General features: G+C 32.2%; 3 protein-coding genes and 1 non-coding gene across 5 annotated transcripts; 2 read left to right on the forward strand and 2 right to left on the reverse strand.

Annotated features, from left to right (window-relative positions):
- Positions 1 to 985: 985 nt before the first annotated feature.
- Positions 986 to 2,827, forward strand: LOC145027992 (SGNH hydrolase-type esterase superfamily protein). 2 transcript variants are annotated; one of them, XM_078976946.1, is made up of 6 exons: positions 986 to 1,217; positions 1,340 to 1,417; positions 1,820 to 1,972; positions 2,061 to 2,137; positions 2,208 to 2,372; positions 2,461 to 2,827. In XM_078976946.1, exons 1-6 carry the CDS (start codon positions 1,119 to 1,121, stop codon positions 2,627 to 2,629), a joined length of 741 nt encoding a protein of 246 aa, XP_078833072.1. In that variant the 5' UTR covers positions 986 to 1,118; the 3' UTR covers positions 2,630 to 2,827. The 2 variants fall into 2 exon arrangements, with proteins under 2 accessions (XP_078833072.1, XP_078833073.1); XM_078976947.1 differs by having other exon boundaries at positions 988 to 1,217; positions 1,832 to 1,972.
- A 1,729-nt stretch (positions 2,828 to 4,556) lies between these two features.
- Positions 4,557 to 6,362, forward strand: LOC145028034 (transcription factor MYB98-like). Its single transcript, XM_078976949.1, has 3 exons — positions 4,557 to 5,063; positions 5,135 to 5,261; positions 5,757 to 6,362. Exons 1-3 carry the CDS (start codon positions 4,591 to 4,593, stop codon positions 6,258 to 6,260), a joined length of 1,104 nt encoding a protein of 367 aa, XP_078833075.1. The 5' UTR covers positions 4,557 to 4,590; the 3' UTR covers positions 6,261 to 6,362.
- On the reverse strand, positions 6,314 to 9,990 carry LOC145028018 (triose phosphate/phosphate translocator, non-green plastid, chloroplastic-like). The gene is made up of 9 exons (XM_078976948.1): positions 9,516 to 9,990; positions 8,322 to 8,444; positions 8,100 to 8,252; positions 7,865 to 7,950; positions 7,371 to 7,455; positions 7,163 to 7,282; positions 6,994 to 7,062; positions 6,728 to 6,857; positions 6,314 to 6,634 (listed from the first exon to the last, which is right to left on the reverse strand). Exons 1-9 carry the CDS (start codon positions 9,909 to 9,911, stop codon positions 6,564 to 6,566), a joined length of 1,233 nt encoding a protein of 410 aa, XP_078833074.1. The 5' UTR covers positions 9,912 to 9,990; the 3' UTR covers positions 6,314 to 6,563.
- A 9,738-nt stretch (positions 9,991 to 19,728) lies between these two features.
- TRNAP-UGG (transfer RNA proline (anticodon UGG)) lies at positions 19,729 to 19,800 on the reverse strand. The gene has a single exon. It is a non-coding gene; the product is annotated as a tRNA-Pro (tRNA).
- Between the last annotated feature and the right edge of the window lie 1,305 nt (positions 19,801 to 21,105).

Raw genomic sequence — 21,105 nt, forward strand, 5'->3', positions numbered from 1 at the left:
TCAGCGTTGCCGGTTCTATCACGAAACTTCGACAAGTCATAACTTCTTCGTTATAACTCGGATTTCGGCATTCTTTATATCTTCGGAATCCTTGTTTCAACAACTACATCTTTATGCAAAGATATCAGGCTTATCCCACACTTCAAATTTGACACTTATTTTATTCTTAATTCATTAAATTATAATAATTAAGAAAATAAACACATAATTCACATAATACTCAAATATTTCATGATTAATACTCCAAAAAGAGTTACAAGTGTTAACCTAGACTATTACATCAATGATAATGCCTAGTATGGAAACGCGGGCGTTACGTAGTCATCTACCAGAATATAGATGGCGACCACGGACTATTCTAGACAACCTAGTGGAAACACCAACATACCCATAACCTGTAGGTGATGAATTACGAGTTCAGGTGATGTTGTAACTACGTATTCGTGCGATGATACTCTAACCTCTTACTATGAATTACGAGTTCAGATGATGTTGTAACTACGTATTCATGGAATGTCATAAATTTCGCATTCCAAACCAATGGTCATAATTTACATCAATGAGAATGATTCATTTTTTTGTAAAACCAAAATCAGATTGAAATTTTTTATTTTTTATTTTGGAAAATGTCAAACCATTAGTTTTTCATTTAAGTTTCGGTTTTTTGTTTTTAAAAAAAAAAATAGATTTTCAGGGTTTTTTTTTATTTTTATTTTTTATTTTTTTATTTCATAGATTTATTCATCAACAAATGTTGCTACAATTTAACAAAAATAAATAATTTGCTAAAACATAATATAAAAGGAAGTTTGTTCACATTTAGTCATTGGACTTTTTAGAGGGAAACAAACTTTCAATTTTATTCATATTTAGTCACTAAATTTTTTAATAGCGAATAGATAAAAAAAAAAATACTCATCGACTAAATGTTAAAAAAATTAAGATTCTTTACCCTTTCAATTATCCCAAAAGAAAAAGATAAGCAAAATTACTTCTGCTTGGTTGAGTGAAGAGTATGACCGACGATACGAGTCTGCAGATCCATCTTTTCTTTAAAACTTTCGGCGTTTCAAACACCCATCGCGTGTGTAGAGACTAGAGATTAGAGAGAGAATCAAATGAGGCCTCAAATAGTATTGTTTGGGGATTCAATAACAGACCAATCCTTCAGATATGGTGGATGGGGTGCTTCTCTAACCGATGCATACTCTCGCAAGGTTCAATCCTTTCCGCTCCCTTTATCTTAAGATAAAACCCCAGTACTCAGATTTTGAAAAACATTCTTTCGTTTGTTGCAAATATGGCAAATTCCTGACTCGTTTGTTTTCCTTATAAAAAGGCTGATATAGTTGTCCGAGGGTATGGCGGATACAACACTAGATGGGCTTTGTTCTTGTTGAACCACATTTTCCCTCTGGTAATTCATATCGATATACTCCCTCAACTAGTTTTTCTATTGTTCATCGTGTGGGTTAAGATTGTATCTACAAACAATCTGGGAACAGATTTTGAAATGAGATCGCGAACTTTATTGCTGTGAGCTGGTAGCTGTGTCATCTTAACTTTGAATAATGTGGCTTAGAATTTATAATGATTCTGCTGTTTGAAATTATTGCTTGTTAGGCTGGATCTGATTGAACAAGATAAATTACTTAAAAGAAAAAAGTTACTCAAGATGCAAATTATAACATATATAGAATAATGTTTGATGCTTGAGGTCGGAAACTTTGAATTCAACCATGTTTTTGTTTAGATCTTCAATGAGTGACATTTTGACATGATTGAAGGGTATTTTAGACAATTGATCATTGAATGGTAGTGTTTTGTGCAGGATTCTACCACCCCTCCTATTGCTACTACAGTCTTTTATGGTGCTAATGATGCTGCACTTTCAGGGAGGACAAGTGAACGCCAACATGTCCCCCTAGAAGAATACAAAGAAAATTTGAGAAAAATTGTTCATCATTTAAAGGTTTACCCATTTAATATTTTTCATTAATTCCAGTTTCAATTCAATTTAGTTTCTAGTTTCTCAATATTTGATCAATTTTGTAATGCAGGAATGCTCCCCCACAATGCTAATAGTGCTTATAACTCCTCCACCAGTTGACGAAGAAGGGCGTCTAGAATATGCAAAGTATAATTCCATTTTAGTTATCATTTCCAAATCCAGTTTTAATATTTTTGTTACTAAAAAATTGCAACAGATCTTTATATGGCGAAAAAGCAATGAAAATTCCTGAAAGGACAAATGAAGTCACAAGAACTTATGCAAATGGTTGTGTTGAGGTGGCTAAGGAACTCGGTGTTGCTTCAGTCAACATATGGTCCAAGATGCAAGAAACACAGGGATGGCAGAAAAAGTTCCTTAGGTTAGTAATTTTTTTTTTCAATTAAGACAAGAATTAGAAAATATTTGAGAAAATAATTAGTTTTGCAATGGAAATTGTGTGTTTACAGTGATGGACTGCATCTAACAGGAGATGGGAATAGGGTTGTTTACGAAGAAGTTATAAAAGTATTCAATGGAGCTTGGCTTTCTGCCTCTGAAATGCCTCTTGATTTCCCTCATCACTCACAGATTGATCCTCACAACCCTGAAAAGGCTTTCCAGCAAAGATGCTTGTAATAGTAATAATAGTATAGTACTAACATCAATCTTTTTCTTTTTATATTATATTTTCTTCACAAGAATCTTGAATCCTTTTTCATTCCTTGGCTCTTATGTTTTTTAAACACATTGCTAGCATGGAGATTACATGTTATGTTCATGTAAGAATATATCACGAAATTATATGGTTAATGAGATTTGATATATTATCAATTACTACACGAGGTCAAATGATAATTGATAACTAAAACTATATATTCACCCACCTCTAAACATAACGCAAGTCATTTTAGAAGATGTCTCTGTTTTTTCATATGAATGTTATTTTTGGTCATTTAATGTAGTTTTTAAATAATTATATCTGTCAAATACTTAGATAAATTGGATGGTTGTGTAACCTATGTATAAAGCAAATTGCATAATGGGAAAACCAAAATTTGTCCATTTTAAGTGTTTTCTAACCCTGGCGTACATACCCATGGAGCCTCTCCTGTATCCCTCTAGAGTCTAGACACTTGACTTTACCGAAAAGTCAATGAACATGCAAACTCAAATGGTCCAAGTTTGAAAGTTGCCAAAAAAGACCAAGCCCAGAGAGACGTTATTGTGCCATTTTAAACGAAAAAACGAATCCTATTGGTGAACATTTTATGCGGATGTAGTAAGTCAACAATGGGGTCGAGCCCCCCGATCACTTTGTGTGGACCATATAAATTTAATGAAAAATTTGGCCCAAATTCTAACATTGTTATATAAGTTGTAATTAACCTCGTTTATACACGTTTTAGATGTTTGTGACATAAGTTGTATATTTTGTAACTAACGTTTGTGTTTTCATTGATCCTTTTGCATTTAAGGAAATTGTATGTTGGAGAAAATTAGACAATGGAGCATCGGTTACGTAATTAAGTATATATTTAATGTTAATAAGTAATTATCCAAGAGTAAAAGGTATCTTGGTCAATTCAACGAATATTAATTTCAAATGACATTATTAAGATAAAAGTTATTCTAGAGCAATACATGAGATTCATAAAACTAAATACATCAAAGCAACACACGAACACACAATCAGTGATAAACATTGTAGGCCTTTGACCAGGTGCTGCATATTATAAAATTTGATCGTAATAACATTCTGGACAATAATCAAAAATCATTTCTAATTTCCTGAAATATGCTCTAAAATATATCTTAATATTTTTTTATGTAATTTCCATAGCTTGGTCCATGAAATATGAATTCCTCACAAATTTTATAGTTGCAAGTTGAGTAAATTATACTACGTAGGCAACTAACTATAGTCTTTTCGCTCAACATAACAATTTATTTACCTTAGGAGACTAGGAGTAAGTATTCAATATTTTGTATTTTAGATGAGGAACTTTTTTTTTTTTTTAAGATAACAAGATTATAATATTTTCCCAATTAACATCACCAACTCCTAATAATCAAAATCAAATTTACAGATTGCTTACTAAGTATGTCACTGGTTACCTTGAGTTTCTGTTATATAAGCTGGTTACTAAAAACGATTGCATGTTATGTGCAATTAGCACTGTGAACACATCACTAAAGCCATACATATCGGTGAACACCATTTAGACGACTAAAGCAAATGTTATCTTTAGGACCATTTTCAGTAAAGGACTTTTAAGAATGTGTTCGAGCAACAATGAGTTGATGCAAAAAATGATTTCTATTACAAAAATTAATTTATAGCAAGATTGGAAAAATGTCAACAAAAATAAACACCCTCAAGTTAGCCTGAATATTTTCATAGCTAAAACTTTGAAGATTATTGTTTTTAAAATTTGTTAACTAGGCAATTAAACTTGTACATTATTTTAGATTTTGAGAATTTAAATATACTCCCAAATTAATAAATACAAAATTTAATGCTTTCCCTTAATTCCTCACCTATTAAATAACAACAAAAAACAGAAACGAAAACGAGCGAAAGGGACAAAGGGTTGTCGATGCTTTTTTCTGTCATGGAGTTTGAAACAATTTTCAAAGAAGATCCACATCCACTACTCCCTCTCTCAAACCCCCACTTAAAACCCAACCGTGAAACAGAAAACGATTCTCCTCCAATGTGTCCATCTACTTTTCACCCTGCTAATTATGGTATCCATGTTTCTGGGTATGGGTATGGGTATGACCCATTTGGCACATTTTCAAATGGGTTGGATGACCTTGAGTTTAAGCCGTTTGAACTGGAAAATAGTTGTGGAATGATGATGAATTATATGGGTTGTGGGAGTTTGACCAACGTGGACAAAAGTCTGATGGGTGTATCCGGATTGGACTGTTTTGTGAATGTAGGTGATCCGAATATTTTTGGAGCAGATGAAGAATCATGCGTGACAGGCGAGAGTGGTATCATAAAAAGTAATGGGAAAAAGAAAACCAATTCATCAAAGGAGCAATGGACAAAAGAAGAAGATAGGTAACGCAAAAATAATAGATTAATTAATGTTATACTCTTCTCAACATTTTTGAATTCTTGGTGTGTTGTAGGGTGTTAAAGCATTTGGTGGAAAAGCATGGAGAGAGGAAGTGGTCGTATATCGCTCAAATGTTAAAAGGCAGGATTGGCAAGCAATGCAGAGAAAGATGGCATAATCATCTTAGGCCTGACATCAAGGTTGCTTCCCAATTTCCATTCTGATTAATTGTATTAAAAAACGCATCCGGTTATAACTTGCTAATTATTTTCTAACTACATTTGATGCTATTTAAACATGAGATGTGGATCTGTAGTAAAAATCAAAACATCAACAGATCGAGTATCAATTAAAAGATTTTGAAGAAAAATAATTGGATCTTCTTCCAAAAGAAGTCATGGATTGGATCATATAGTGATACCAATTAGACAGAAGATATGTAAATATTGACACCATGTACTATCCTGAAAATGCGACTGCTGATCATTTTTATTAGGCGTGCATGCAGAAGGAAAATAACATAAAAGTTTAGATATATATGATCCGATTCATTATTTAGACGATTGAGTTTTTTTTTTTTTTTTTTTTGTCATCAGTTTGGCTTTGCACTGCAAACTAACAATTGTCTTTGGAATGCAAAACACCAAATTTCCACATATTTGGTTTCTTTGTATTGTGAATTTTGAATTTTCCAGAAGGATTATTGGACGGAAGAGGAAGATAAGATATTGATCACAACTCACGCAGAGATAGGAAACAAATGGTCAGAAATAGCGAAGAAATTACCTGGAAGGACCGAGAACTCCATCAAGAACCACTGGAACGCAACCAAGAGAAGGCAATACACCAAGAGGAAATGTCGATCCAAGTGGCCCAAACCAAGCCCAATCCTCCAAAACTACATCCGTAGCTTAAACTTGCCACGTGGAAAATCATCATCAGTAAACAACAATAACCACCTCCTCAATCACCCTTTGCCGATAGCTATCACTGACCACTATGAGTTTGACTTAAGTGATAGGTTGGTACCTGACTTTGACTTTGATGAGGTCCCAGAGTTTGCACTTGATCACAAGTTGCTGGGAGTGGATACCATTGACTCGTTGCCTGAAGAGATACCTCCGGTGAACTGTGGCGGCAGTGGTGGTGAGAAGAAACAGCTTGATTTGATGGAGATTATATCCCAAGTTAATCTCTAGTTTACAAAGAGTTTATGCATATATATATATACTTTACTGAATAAAGAGGTGTGTTGATTGAATCAATCACAGATCCCAGAGAATTCTATTGCTTAAAAGATAGTACATTGTGCTTCAATATCGGTACCACTAATAACCTTAAAATCAACTAAAACAACGATTGGAAGTTACTTGTATAACTCACCGGAATCAAATTTTTTTACTCAGAACATCTACCAAAGGGCATTGTTGTCTTTTAACAACAATGTAGTGGAATCTATTACCAAAAAATTTTAAATTTTATCGTAAACACAAGTAACAAGTTTATGCGGTTTTGGGCTTGATGCGTTTCACCTGTGAGTATAGGAATACTCCGGCAAGGGCGATTCCAGTCCCTGAATAAGATGGATTAAAATTGCAAGTGTTGGATTTTGGCTTATTGACAATTAAGGAAAAAAAAAAAGATAGGGGCATTATAGTAAATTTACCTATGGAGTTGATAAGTGAGACGGGTGTGTGGAAGAAGAAAATAGAGGATACAATGACGACTACGCGCTTCACACAGTTGCCTACGGAATGTGTAACTGGAGATACTCTTTGCAGTATCATGTAAGCAACCTGTGTAACAAATTTTATCAAACTGGTGAAATAAAAATCACAAAAAATGAGCTATAAAGGAATTAGGTCAAACAGGTCAAAATTAAAGCCCACCCAAAGTATAGGTATATTTGTATTGATTTAGAATCTAGATTACCTGCTGATAAGCATGGAAGCAGATTGAAGCAAGGAGAGACCTAATGTACACATGTTTGAGGTTTAGCCCCTGAAAATGTAAAGAGGGAATAAATGGCTTGATGTTATTAATATAAACCACAGTCCACAGGGTAACAAAAATTACTGCTTTGTTTTAAAATTATACTCACAGCGGATTGTAGGTAAGAAGGGGTAAATTTGACTCCTTCAACGAGTAAGGCAACAGGGGTAAACAAGAAGAAAGACATAATTGTTATGATTGAGAAGAGGGTAATGTTGTCCAATGGTTCCTGTAAAATTTGAAGATTCTTAGGTATATTTGCATTTCATGATGCCACATCAATAAACAGAAATAACTATTAGCCAAGAATAGATTACCTCTTTCTGAACCATAACTTTTTTACTCAAAACATTGCGTGATTGATTTGCCAAATTGGATGCCATTGCACTCCAAAACCCAGGCCTATTTCCCAAATGCAAAACATCACAACATAATAACAATTTAAGATAGTGATGCCATGTTTGTTATTGGGTTAACTGCAATACATAGCAACATACTTCCATTGATTTGTTCATCATAGCATCCGACTATCATTTCTTCCTATTACAGCATTCTACTTTGGAAATTGAAATTCTACCCAGTTATAACCGTGTCATCCAAACAAAAAGCAATTTTCACTGCTATAATTGGGTAGTATAGTCTCATAATAAGGAAAAAATTGAAACCAAAATGCTGTGATTGGGAGATTTTTAGAAGTACAATGCATTAATAACAAATTCTTTATAAGTACAATGCTATGTAACAGAAAGAAATATAAGCAGGAAAATATAGTACACACATAAATGAAAGTATGTTGCTATTGTGTCCTCACCAATTGAATGACACCTCAGTGAGAGATGCAAGTATCACTCCCCCAACAATAGGTACAAGGGAGCTCATTACCCATGCTGTTGGTATCTGTTCAGTGGGGGAAATAGGATTCAGTACATATATGGGACAAGATATGTTAATATAAAACTTTTAAATGAAAATAAACAACATCAAATGTGTAAATTGATTAAAAGAATAAATAGACAGGAATGTATGTAAATAGATAGAAAGCAAACCTCTCCTAGAAACATAGTAGACAGTATAACGGTGAAAAATGGTTCCATTGCTTTGATTGTGTGAGTAAATGAAACAGAAACTTTTCCAAGACTCATGTTAGTTGAAAAATTGCCTAATGTGTGCATTACAGCCAATGGCAGGATTGCTACAAGCTGGATACAAGTAATTAAATTAGCATCAACAAAATATATCTGATCAATTTCTTCATATGAATGGCATACCTGTGTACGACTGATATTTGGCCATTTATGAAGATTTAATGCCCATGTCAAAAATATAATGGTAGTCCCAACAGCAAGCTGAACTGCAGTCAAAGTTACTGGATTTGGGAAAACCTCAAGAACCTGTAAACATTGATCAGGGATGAATTGCCTTAATTCTTCAGACCAAAAAATTTAGAGGAAATAATGATAAATCCATTAAGAGACTACTTTGACAAGGGTATTGCTGATTAAATATTTTTATTGTTACTTGACTCTTCAGTTCCCCCTAATTTTGGGTTGAAGTTGTATCTTCAGCAGTTAATCTTATTAATCACCTGCCTTCTCAGACTATATATCCTGATCTTATTTTTGTCTTTATTTGCAAAGATCTTTTATGTCTGATGTTTATATATGTTGTATGTCCACGTTAATTTATAGATCTTTTGAGAATAAACATCAGTGATTAGACTGGAAATCAGCCTATAATCATTGTATATAATGTATTTCCATGGTTAAATTACACAGCCCTTAGAAAAAAAGAAAATAATCTAGAAATTAGCCTAGCTTCAATGAAACTTTATCCATATATTCAATAAAAGTCAAGCAAATGGTATTCAACTATTCAAAGTTCAGACTATGATATTTTTCAATGGTTAGTTGGTGAAACTAATCATGCATACTATTCTCACTTTGATATCTCAACAATCTAATTACTATCATGTATGTGTTCAAAACAGTGAACCACTTCACTGTTTGATTATTCCTTTTGTAGATCCATCATCTTGTCTACGTACATCATGTTATGTTTGGTAGCACCATATTAGTCATCCCGCAAAAAACAGAAATGTTTGATTTACAATTCTAATAGAACCTAGATATATACTAAAGCATTTAGCAAAAACAGAATTGTTAGATTTACAATTGCATGTGATGATTATTTTGAAGTCACGAAAGAAATGAAGAACTGATTCTACAGAGTTTCTCCAAAATCACTGTAAATACATGATCCGAAACAGGAAGAAACTCGATATTTACACACAGGCTGAGGAAGCGAGCATGTAAATCAACAAATCATTTAATTTCACGATTGCTTCGAGATTAAATCGCATTTCACATGCATATATGACTATGTATATTTGTACTCCATACATCGTTTAGATACCAAAATCAGACGAAACATAAAGCTTCCCTAGAAGAAGAAATCGAGCAAACCTGTTTGTTATAGATGTTGAAATAGATATTGAAAAGGTACCAGACTCCGAACAACAATCCAAGCACTAGCGTTTCGGCCATTTTCGATTTCGCCACAGCCGCCGTATCACTTTCATCGGCGCTATCAGGGTCGGACGTCGTTTTGACTTCAAAAGTATCAGATGATTCACGCTTTATAACCGGTAAACGAGTCGAAATCCGAACCCATGGCTTCCATGATGAATGCGAACAGCATAATGAACGCGATAAACGAACAGTTGAGTAAACATCGGTCGATGATTCCGAATGAAAAGGAGGAGAAATATGATTGTATCTGTAAAACGAACTGTGATTACGTCTCTGGGAAAACAAAACTGAACCGGAGCCGGTGAATGCAGCGTGAAGCATTCTCGCCATGGAACGGAGGAGAGTGATGGAGGCGGTGCCGAAGAAGACCGTGGAAAGGAGGGAAAACAATTTCGTTTTCTCTTGTCCCTTTCTGATTTATTGCACGTAAAGAACATTTCTATTACGGAATTTTAAAATTAATTAAACTGACTCATGCTCTACTTTGTAACAATTTAAAGTAGATAAATAAAAACTTAATATATATAAATTAATTAAACATGTTGATTGTTGATATTTCTAAGGGATTAAATTTAGACCTTAGATTTAGATGTTATCGTATTAATATAATTTTTTTTTATAATTAGACTTAATATTTTTTTTTACTATTTAAAATCATAAAAAAGGTTGTAGAACTCGTTGTTCGTTACCTGTTCGGCCAACTACCGAGTAGGAAGTACTGGTAGTACTCGGATTCGGTAAATTCATATAGAAATATTTTTAGGGCACTTATATATATCAAAATCATAAGTTGATTGAAATATATAACACAATTAGATACATGTGAATATACAAAAACTGAAAAACGCATAATGGTTTCGCTTCATGAATAATTACAGAAAATTTAAGATATATATATATATATATATATATATATATATATATATATATATATATATATATATATATATATATATATATGATCAAATGAGAACACCTAAAAGGTTGAGAACGCGAGAACAGATCTAGACCTTCTAATTTTTAAGATGTGTGGCTATAATTAATTGTTATTTTTCTTATTATTAATACATTTAAATTTTAAATTTTAAATTTTAAATTAAAGAAAATTATAAAGGCTATTAAGGTAAATAAGCATTACCCTAATTTTGTAAACTCCTATAATTACTCTATATCCCTCTATTTTGTTGACCTAATCTTATAGAACGGACAATCGACATATTCATCCTCTCACCGCCTAATCCCTATGCCACCACTCTACTTTTCTCATCATCGAACCTCGACATCCTCTTAGTTCATCTTATTCTTTTACCCATCTCATGTTTAATGAGAATCCATGGCAGATATGCATAAAAAGGATGTAGATCGATCAAGAGAAACAACAGATGGGTAGAGATCGATTGAGAGAAAGCGAAATACAAAGACGTATTAGTGGAATGTGTTTCGTTCTTTTTATCGTGCGATATCAATCTTCCGGTTACTTTCATAATCGAAAATTTAGAAGGGAATCTACCTTCGACTAATTCCACTAACCCATGTGAGTTTCCTTGTAATTCCAGTCATTTACTTAGAGTTACTGTTTACGAATCGCTAATATGATTTTTGGTATCTATTAGAGTTCATTATTCAATCAATTTTGTACGAATTGAAGGGATCAAATATTTATGATATTTATGCACCGTAAGCTACTAGTTTCACCATTTTTCAAGATTTATATGACTTTCATATTAGTAAAACAAAGAATTCCCGAATTTTTTATTGTTTAGTTTCATTTATTGTTAGGTTTGGGATGTTTCCTGTGGGATAAAATGAGGGATTAATTGGTGGGGCTACCATTCATCTCTTTAATTTGAAAAACAACTCAAGACATGGAAACACAAACTTAGGCTTTGGCAAGGAAAGGAAGCAGATGGATCTATTCACTCTACAACTCCGGGAAAGGTTTTGTTTTTCTTTTCATGATCTTCAAACACAATATTATGTTGTTGTGAATAACAGTGTATTCAATTGTGAATAGCAGTGCATTCATGTGTGAATGAACGTATTTATTTATGGAAATTCCCATTTCTTTGTGTTTATTGATTTATGTAGTTTTGAACATCGAGTTGTTCTTCAGGTGTGTGCTTTTATCAATTTTATGTTAGTTTGACCCAAAAATATGTTGGTTGGTTGACTATTAAGGTTCTGAGAGTACTTCCTGGAGGTCCTTTGGAGTTGTTTGAGAAGATGAAAGGTGAAGAATTGGAGCTAGAGGAGAATTAAAATTTGTATTATGTTCTTTATTTTTTAGATGTAAGTTATATTATTTTTTGATGAATTCATTTATGTTAGAATATGTATTTATTTATGAATAGCATCATATTCATTTATGAATAGCAGTGCATTCATGTGTGAATGAGTATATTTATTTATGATTAGATGTATTCATTTCTTCATTTGTGAATAACAAGTTACCCTTTTGTTAATAGCAATGTATTAATTTGTGAATAACATTGTAATCATTTGTTAACGAGTGTATTTATTTATGATTAGATGTATTCTTTTTATGAACAAATGATAATTTGTACTCTTTTTATTTTTCGGTTGATTAAAAAAATGAATTGGATTACTTGTAGATTGATGTGTATTAAATTGTGATTGGAGTACTATAAGTTTTTTTGAAAAAAAAATCAATTGTCAATACAAATGTATTAATTTGGGTTCGATTTATATTCATTTTTTTGAAAAAAAAAACGTGAAATAATAGCAAAATATTTGGTTTTTTAAGATTTTTTTTCATATTTAAAAAAAATGGTAAAATTGGTTTTTTGTATTTCATTAATAAGAAAAATAAAAAATCGAATATTTATTTCTTTTTTGGTAACTCACCCTAAATTTTAGGGAATTTGATTGAATTTTAATTTAATTAAAACATACAATTACTAATATGCTCGTATATATTGATTGGTTCAGAATTGTTCTCGCGTTCTCAACCTTTTACGTGTTCTTATTTGATCATTACTATATATATATATATATATATATATATATATATATATATATATATATATATATATATATATATATATATATATATATAATCTCATGTGTGTTAAATAATAAATCGTTAAGTATATTATACATACTAATCGAAAAGTTGACTGGGTTTTACAATACTTATCAGTTGGAGTACTTAAGATTCTGTAACCCACCTTAGTAAGGGACCGACTAACGAGTTCTCGGAGAAATAATCGGCCAACTCGACGAGTTTTTCAACATTGATCATAAATATACAATATGTTTTTGTGTACTTTATCTTTTTCGAATTATACGTGAAAAATCGAACCTTGCTATGTGACCTTATTTTTTTTCTTTCTTTTGTGACAATGTCATCTTATTTACCACTCTTTTCTTATTTTATCATAAATAATCTATTGTAATTCAAACTTTTTTGTACTTTTTTTTTTGTTATAAGTGTTTGGATGTTTTAATCAACAAATTTATGTTTAATTAACGGGGTATATATATATATATATATATATATATATATATATATATATATATATATATATATATATATATATATATATATATATATATATATATATATATAACCTGTGGAAAACCCGGTCGGTATATTTAAAAATTTTATATAGATAAAAAAAATAATAAATGTAAAAAAAACAAAATATTGTGGATTGTAAATAATTATGAATTAATTTGTTAAGCAAAATAAATATAATAATGTTATTAGGATATGATTTTGTATTTTTAAAATTTGAATTGAATTTGATTTGTTACAAAATAATAATAATAATAATAATAATAATAATAATAATAATAGAAAAATGTTATGTGTCAAAGAGATATTATCAAAAACTAACATGTGCGGTTTTTAAGTTTCATTTATTAGAACTATATATATATATATATATATATATATATATATATATATATATATATATATATATATATATATATACACACACATACACTAGGTGTAACACCTATGTATTACACAGATTTATTAAAAATAAAAAGTTTAATATCAATATGTAAACATAAACAATTTATAAAGTAATTAAAAAAAATCAATGAATTTGTAACATTTATATGAATTTATTCCGAGATTAATAAAATGATAATGTTATATGAATAGAACGAGAAACTTATATATATATATATATATATATATATATATATATATATATATATATATATATATATATATGATAATCACAAATTAATTAGATAATTATTGCTTATATGATAATCTTTAATTATTTGAATTATTTGATTGCATTATCTAGACATGTAATTGAAAGGTCGCATTTAGATAATCATTAATTAATTGGTTAATTAAATTATTTGTAATTTGATCTAGAAAGTTTTGAAATTTAAATTTTTGATTAAAAGTTTAATTTTGAAATATTTAAATTCTAAACCCTAGAATTTTACAAGTTTAAAATTCAACTCTTATACAGTTATAATATTATAAGATTAATATATATATATATATATATATATATGTGTGTGTGTGTGTGTGTGTGTGTGTACGATAAAGCTAGTCTTACCGTTAGTAGGCCTCATTCACGAAGCCGATCTATAAGGGAGGTATAAGGTTGTTGCCTATAAAATGATAGTTTAATGGGTGTCCATTCTCACTAAGCGCTTCCTTGATTGGTGGAGGGTCGTTAGTCGAACGGGTATGATAGGGCAACTAATTCCTCATTAAAAGTATAATGATTAATAAAGTAACTAAATGTTTTTAAAAAATTCTCAATCTTAGTTACTTTAGGAAAAATGTGAAATGATGCTATTCCCTGAAATTACACTTTGCACCTTGCCAAGTCGTTAGTGGAACGTGCATGGATAACCGGTACACTAATATTGACTAGCAATAGTGCCAAAGGGCGACTCAATGTTTATCATAGATCAATGGAGCGTGTATAGTTAACCGGCACATTGATTAGGTGGTAAATGACATCGAGGGTACCAAGTTTATTTTCATGGTTATTCACACCTTGTTTGTGATCCTCGGTATCCGAGTTACAAACTTGAAGGGCATATCGAGATTTAAACATGTCATTGAAAAGTTCAATGAATCTTAGAAGATCTAGGAGCTTCAATACATTTAAAACTTAAATTCTTTTTCGTTTTTCATGGTGAAAATTAGTGAATCGTCATTCACTTACCTTCAAATTATTTGCAGTTTGGATTAAGGCATTCCTCTTCTAAATTGTAAATAATGTTGTTGGATCATAGCCCTAATTTCGCATTTGGGTGTTTAATTGGGGATTCTTATCTAATCAAACTTTGTCTCTTTTCTATTTCAGATGTCTACTTCGAACAACAACAACTCTTCAGGCTCGACCCCTTCCGGCTCATTCTCACCCATGAACTTGTGTGGGAGGGTAATATTTGATCGGACCAATTTTAATGATTGGATTCATAACATCCGCATGGTCACTCGCTACGATGACAAGTAGTATGTTATCGATAAGGAGTTGAAAGAGGTAAATGCCAACACTGCTACTCCCGAAGAAATCGCTGCTTTCGAGGCTCACAAGCGAGATGCTACGAAAGTCCATTGCATCATGCTCGCGACATGACCGCCAAAATCCAAAAGTCCTGCGAGGACAACTACCCCTACGAGATGCATCAAGATTTAATGGATAGGTACCATCAAAGCACGAGGCAGGAAAGGTATGAGATCATCGCTGCGATGATCAGTACCAAAATGAAGGACAGCGAGTCCGTCATGGCCTACTTGTAGAAAATGCAGAGATACGTGGACCGCTTGTTGAAGTTAAATGTTAACTTCGATAAAGTGTGTAAGCTTAAGAAGTCCATCTATGGACTGAAACAAGCGTTTACATGAGTCAACAAGAGGGTTTTGTTGATACAAAACACCCGAATAAAGTGTGTAAGCTTGAGAAGTCCATCTATGGATTGAAACAAGCGTCTCACGGATAGAATCTTTGTTTCGATGAGAAAGTCAAAGAGTTTGGTTTCTTGCGAAGCGAGGGTGAGTCCTGTGTATATGTCAAATCCATTGGGAGTATATTTAGCTTTCTTGTTTTATATGTCGATTATATACTACTCATAGGAAACGACATCCCAACACTGCAAGAGGTTAAGTCGTGGCTTGGGAAGTGCTTTGCTATGAAGGACCTCAGAGAAGCTTCTTATATTCTTGGGATAAGGATAGTGAGAAACATGAGTAAAAGACTATTAGGACTTAGTTAAAGTACTTACTTGGATAAAATACTAAAGCGTTTTAGTATGGAAAATTCCAAGAAATGGGAGTTACCAATCCAAAGCAATACCAAGTTGAATAAGACTCAAAGCCCGAGTACAAAATACGAGATAGCAGAGATGAGCCGAGTACGTTATGCTTATGCAGTTGACTCGATCATGTATGTTATGACTTGTACTCGCCCTGATGTGGCCTTAGCTTTAAGCATGGTCAGAAAATATCAAGCGAACCCTAGTAGGGCACATTGGACCGCAGTCAAAAATATTTTTAAGTACTTTCAGAGGACTAATGAATGGTTTCTTATCCTTGGTGGGAGTGATGACTTAAGGGTGCGAGGGTAAAGTGACACTAGTTTTCAGACCGATCGAGACAACTTCCGTTATCAGTCGGGCTGGGTCTTTACCCTAAATGGAGGAGCAGTGACTTGGAAAAGTTTCAAGCAGGAAACCGTAGCTGATTCAACATGTGAATCAGAATACATAACAACAAATAAAGCGTTAAAGGAGGCGATATGGTTGAAGAACTTCATCCGAGACTTTGGAGTTGTACCAACCATAATAGAGCCTATGGAGATGCTTTGCAATAATGAGACCTTGGAGTCAATCGAGGAATCATGGCAGATCTAGGCATATCGACAGGAAATATCATTTCATTAGACATCAGGTAGAAATGGGACTCCTTGTAGTGAAGAAGGTATCGTCAAAGGATAACCCAACAGACCCCCTTACGAAGAGACTGAGTAGGGTTAAGCACTTGCAGCATGTTAGGAGCATCGGGCTGAAGGACGATATTAGTTTTAGTGATTAGATAGCCATAGAACCTTGTAATAGATAAATTGTTATCGACATTTTGATTATTAAATAAAGGAGTATTATTTATGAGTAATGCTACTGTCTTATGTCAATTATTTACTATTGTTTCACTTTGCATGTTTTGACTTCCTAAATAATAAGATTAACTAAACTATCCACAGTTGCTCATACTTTGGAAGTGGGTATGAAAGAAAACTGTCATGAATTGGCTTGTAGGCTGTCTAAGTGTTTAGACATAGCAAATATTTGTTGCAACGTTAATGAGTGCTCTTGAAATAAGATTTGAGTATTGGAATAAACCCGCGCTCACTTGAATCACTTCATAGAATTTATCACAAGTGATTGTGAGACAATAATATCATGAAGTCTTTAAACCTAGATATATGGTTTATTGTTTTCAAGTTGGTTGTGCATTGATAATGCGTAAACGCATCAGTAACTTGATGTTATAAAACGCATTGTTGTGTATGATTTGATGATTAAATAGTAAATGTATACAAATCGAAGTTTATCTGTTCCTTTTATCCTATGAGGATAAAAGCGCTATCTTGGGCCCCTCAATGATTTGGTTTGACTTATGTGTCGGGCCCGGTCAGGACTAAGTTGATGTGTTCAATTGAGCTCTATGCCAGACGAACCAGAGATTGAGAAACAAACTAGTGGACAATAAGTATGACTATGTTCTATGTAATTGTCTACATGATATCTTGAGAACGGAGGACTGTACGATATCTTATCTAAAGGACGTGCCATAGTTCGACATCAGCTTTTGAGAGCTACGATTGCTAATCCGATTTTGAAGTCGTACTTGCATCTATAATTATTAGACTTATCCAAGTGGGAGACTGTTGAATTAGGTGTCTAAGCCCATAACTATACTTGGTATGTACTTGATCCGGTTGTAACATGATCCTTTTGGGTTGCCTTCACCAAAGCAACTTGACTGAATGAATTATAGAGAAAGATGTTATTATAGTTTATTTATATATTATATGAATAATATATTAAAAGAGAAATCATATTGTTTGATTAATATTGGTCAAGAATTAACTAGGAAATTAATTTTGTAATCAAAAGATACTAATTGAACCTAGGGGACTGGAATTGCAATTATAAGACAATTGGGGTTTTGACTGAAACCCTAGCAGCTCACCTATATAAAGGGACCCTAGGCATCACATTTACGGCTAACCCTAACCATAGAAGGATTGCTAGAGCTGAAAATCACCTCCCTCCTATCTCTCTTACATTTGTGACACTAAGCTCTCAAAGTCAATGATCTTCAAGCTTAAATTGAAAGATAATCATCTAAACTTGTATTAGTTATTAATTTCGATTTTGTATGCTAGATTTAGGGTTTACAAGCTTTGGATGATTTGCATGTACAATTAGAGAAACCTAGATTCAAAGCTTTAAGGTTTGCATGTGCATCATAGGATTGATATAATGCTCAAAACCCGTCAACAAGGACGAGTGGTGGTATATAAGGAGAGAAATGAATGTCGGGTATTGGTTTTTTAATGAAATTTGTTGATGGGTTTTGGACATAAGACATCCTATGTGCTCATACAAACCCTAAAGCTTGGATCTAGGTTTCTCTATTGTACATGCTTTGAATCCAAGACTATAAACCCTAATTCTAGCATATGGAAATCGATATTAACATATAATTAGGTTTATGATGTTACCTTGATTGTTATGTAGCAATAACAATCTCAATTCCTCCTTGAATTGACTTTGGAATGCTTAGAGTCACAAGTGTCACTCCTCTAATGACTTACAAACACCAAGAGCAAATGGAGAAGGTATAAAGAGAGAGGAGAGAGGTAGGAATTCGTCCTTAGGACTTCTTGGGAAGGCTTAGACGAATTCATGAGCCTTAGGGGGTTTATATAGGTGTAAAGATTAGGGTTTTAGTCCTTATCCTTATCTAGTTGCTTGCCCACCAAGTAACCATAAGATAAGTCTTAGAAACCCTTATCCTAGTCGAATTCTAAGGCATTATCTCCTTAAATTCGTTCACCCTATATTTAAGATAATCTTTACCTTATTTTGTAACTATCACATAATTACAAATCAGCCCCTCTAGTTTAATTAATTACACTTGATCACAAAATTAATTCCTAATTAATTATTGACCAATATTAATTAAACAAATATGATTTCTCCTTTAATATATTATTCTTATAACATATTAATAAATCATAATAATCTCTCTCTCTTTATTTATTTCTCCAATCAAGTTGCCTTGGTGAAAGCAACCCAAAAGGACCATGCACCATCGGGTCAAGTACATACCAAAATACTTATGGGCTTAGACACTAATCCAACATTTGTTTCTATAAAATAAAAAAGAAATTAAAAACGATAAATTAGAAACCAACTGCGTAACAAACTGAAACAATATGTACCATGCTCGTAAATAAAAAGCTTGAGACTAAATCTATGAACTTTTTTAAAACACATCGTTTTTGTAATTTTATCTTTTAGTAATTAAGAGCTCTAATAGAAATATACATTTGAAAAGTCATATTAAACTTTTTGTTTTTGAGTTTTTGGCATTTATTTCGGGTTTACTTCTCATGTTTATGTATATAGACCGTTATGAGTCCAAAGACATAATACAAAGTTTGGCGGGCGATTGTTGAATGATGTAGTGTTTTGGTATGGGATCCACGACATGGATGTATATTATAATGCTATTTAAATGCACAATTTTCGTATGATTTTATGAAAAAAAAGCTTATTATTATATATCATGTGATACTATATGATTTATTCATGTGTTTTTTTTTTTTTAAAGTTTGGTTTGAAAATTATATTATTTATAGAAAATAATTTTTTTAGGCTTGAATATGGACTCAAAATTAGATTAAATTAATATTGTCTAACATAGTACGTGATGATCAATAATTAAGATTATGGCCAATTTGACAATAGCCGTATTGACAAACCACCTGGCTACTAGTATATTTTATTATTTTATTTTGATTTGGATACAAAAATAAACTAGTAAAAGGACGGAAAAATCAGAAGTGGGTTCGTAAATAATAAATATATGGAAAGAGCACAAAAGTAATGGAAATAACACATAAAAAAAGGGGCATTCCGAGAATCGAACTCGGGACCTCTCGCACCCAAAGCGAGAATCATACCACTAGACCAAATGCCCAGATTTGCTTTTTACTATGCTTAATTGTATCTATTTCACATACCATGAAAGTAACGGAAAAATAAAACTATTTTAGTCTACAGTACTCCAAAGTGTAAAAAATGCAAAGCACTTAACAAACTTACGTAATTGACGATTGGGGTTCTTATTTACAAATTACACATACTTCTAATCTTTTTGTTGCCGAATATACAAAAGAAGAAACAATATATACTATTTCTCCTTTGATGTTTGTTGTTTATGACCCAAATACAAAAGATTGAGGGAAACATGTAGATACATATACATTATACATCTTAACCATTATTACTTATCCCATACTTGTACTCTTATTTCCTAATTGGACACTGGTTGCATGCATGGTTATATATCTAAGCTATGGAGATTTAATATCTATGATAAAACTTGTACATTGTTTTTTTTTTTTTTTTTTTTTTTCCCATTATACAGTCAATTCTAGGTGAGGAGACAACCAAGAGTGAAGAAAATAAAACAACAAATGAATATATTGTCCACTTAATTGCGTAGTTTAAGGTAAAACAAAATTGATGAATCAAACTTTTAATACATTTCTTCAAGGCTCTTGGATAATTTAAAGTAAAACAAACTTGATGAATATGTAGTTATGATCAAAACTGTGAGTTACTCAGAAAAGTAACCATGCATCTAGCACCTATGATGCATGGAAACTTCTCTAAGGTTGTCGTTTCCGTTTCCGGAACTCCATGGAAACTCCGTGGAAACGTTTCTTGGAAGTATCGGATATCATGGAAACGCATCTGCGAAGTTTCCTTAAAGTTTCAATGAAGTTTCCTAGCCGTTTCTATTTTATTTTAAGGTTTACATGGGCTTTTTAAGTTTAAATCCAAAAAAGACTAATGTGTTGTTGTTTTTAAGGCTCAAAACGTATTTGGTATTCCCTTAAATCCCTAACCGATCGTCGGTCAAAGTCTCCCCTATCGTGAGTCATCTCCTGTCTTCTCGATCAAAGACGATTAGTCGATCACAATTAACTAGGATCGTCAATCATCATTCATCACCATTCTTGATTCTCTTAATTCCTGATCACATCATCGATTATGGCTTCTCAAGAAACACAAGGATCATCAACTACATCAATAGATCAACCTCCATTGCGGGACTTTACATCAATATATATATATATATATATATATATATATATATATATATATATATATATATATATATATATATATATATATATAGACACACACACACACATACACACACAATTTTATATTGACGTATCTCTGCCGTAGCCGTATATTGATTTTTTGGGTTTTG

This window comes from Lactuca saligna, chromosome 1 (assembly GCF_052625555.1).
Source record: "Lactuca saligna cultivar CGN05327 chromosome 1, ASM5262555v1, whole genome shotgun sequence".
Classification (NCBI taxonomy): domain Eukaryota; kingdom Viridiplantae; phylum Streptophyta; class Magnoliopsida; order Asterales; family Asteraceae; genus Lactuca; species Lactuca saligna.

Bases quoted from the DNA above. Each gene is read 5' to 3' on its own strand.
- LOC145027992 (XM_078976946.1), top strand. From the start codon at position 1,119: ATGAGGCCTCAAATAGTATTGTTTGGGGATTCAATAACAGACCAATCC. The intron at 1,973-2,060 runs GTTTACCCATTT...TTTGTAATGCAG, and splicing joins AAATTGTTCATCATTTAAAG to GAATGCTCCCCCACAATGCT. The intron at 2,138-2,207 runs GTATAATTCCAT...AAATTGCAACAG, and splicing joins GGGCGTCTAGAATATGCAAA to ATCTTTATATGGCGAAAAAG.
- LOC145028034 (XM_078976949.1), top strand. From the start codon at position 4,591: ATGCTTTTTTCTGTCATGGAGTTTGAAACAATTTTCAAAGAAGATCCA. The intron at 5,064-5,134 runs GTAACGCAAAAA...GGTGTGTTGTAG, and splicing joins TGGACAAAAGAAGAAGATAG to GGTGTTAAAGCATTTGGTGG. The intron at 5,262-5,756 runs GTTGCTTCCCAA...TGAATTTTCCAG, and splicing joins ATCTTAGGCCTGACATCAAG to AAGGATTATTGGACGGAAGA.
- LOC145028018 (XM_078976948.1), bottom strand. From the start codon at position 9,911: ATGGCGAGAATGCTTCACGCTGCATTCACCGGCTCCGGTTCAGTTTTG. The intron at 7,456-7,864 runs GTGAGGACACAA...TTTGGGAAATAG, and splicing joins ACTGAGGTGTCATTCAATTG to GCCTGGGTTTTGGAGTGCAA. The intron at 7,063-7,162 runs GTGAGTATAATT...TTACATTTTCAG, and splicing joins CTTCTTACCTACAATCCGCT to GGGCTAAACCTCAAACATGT.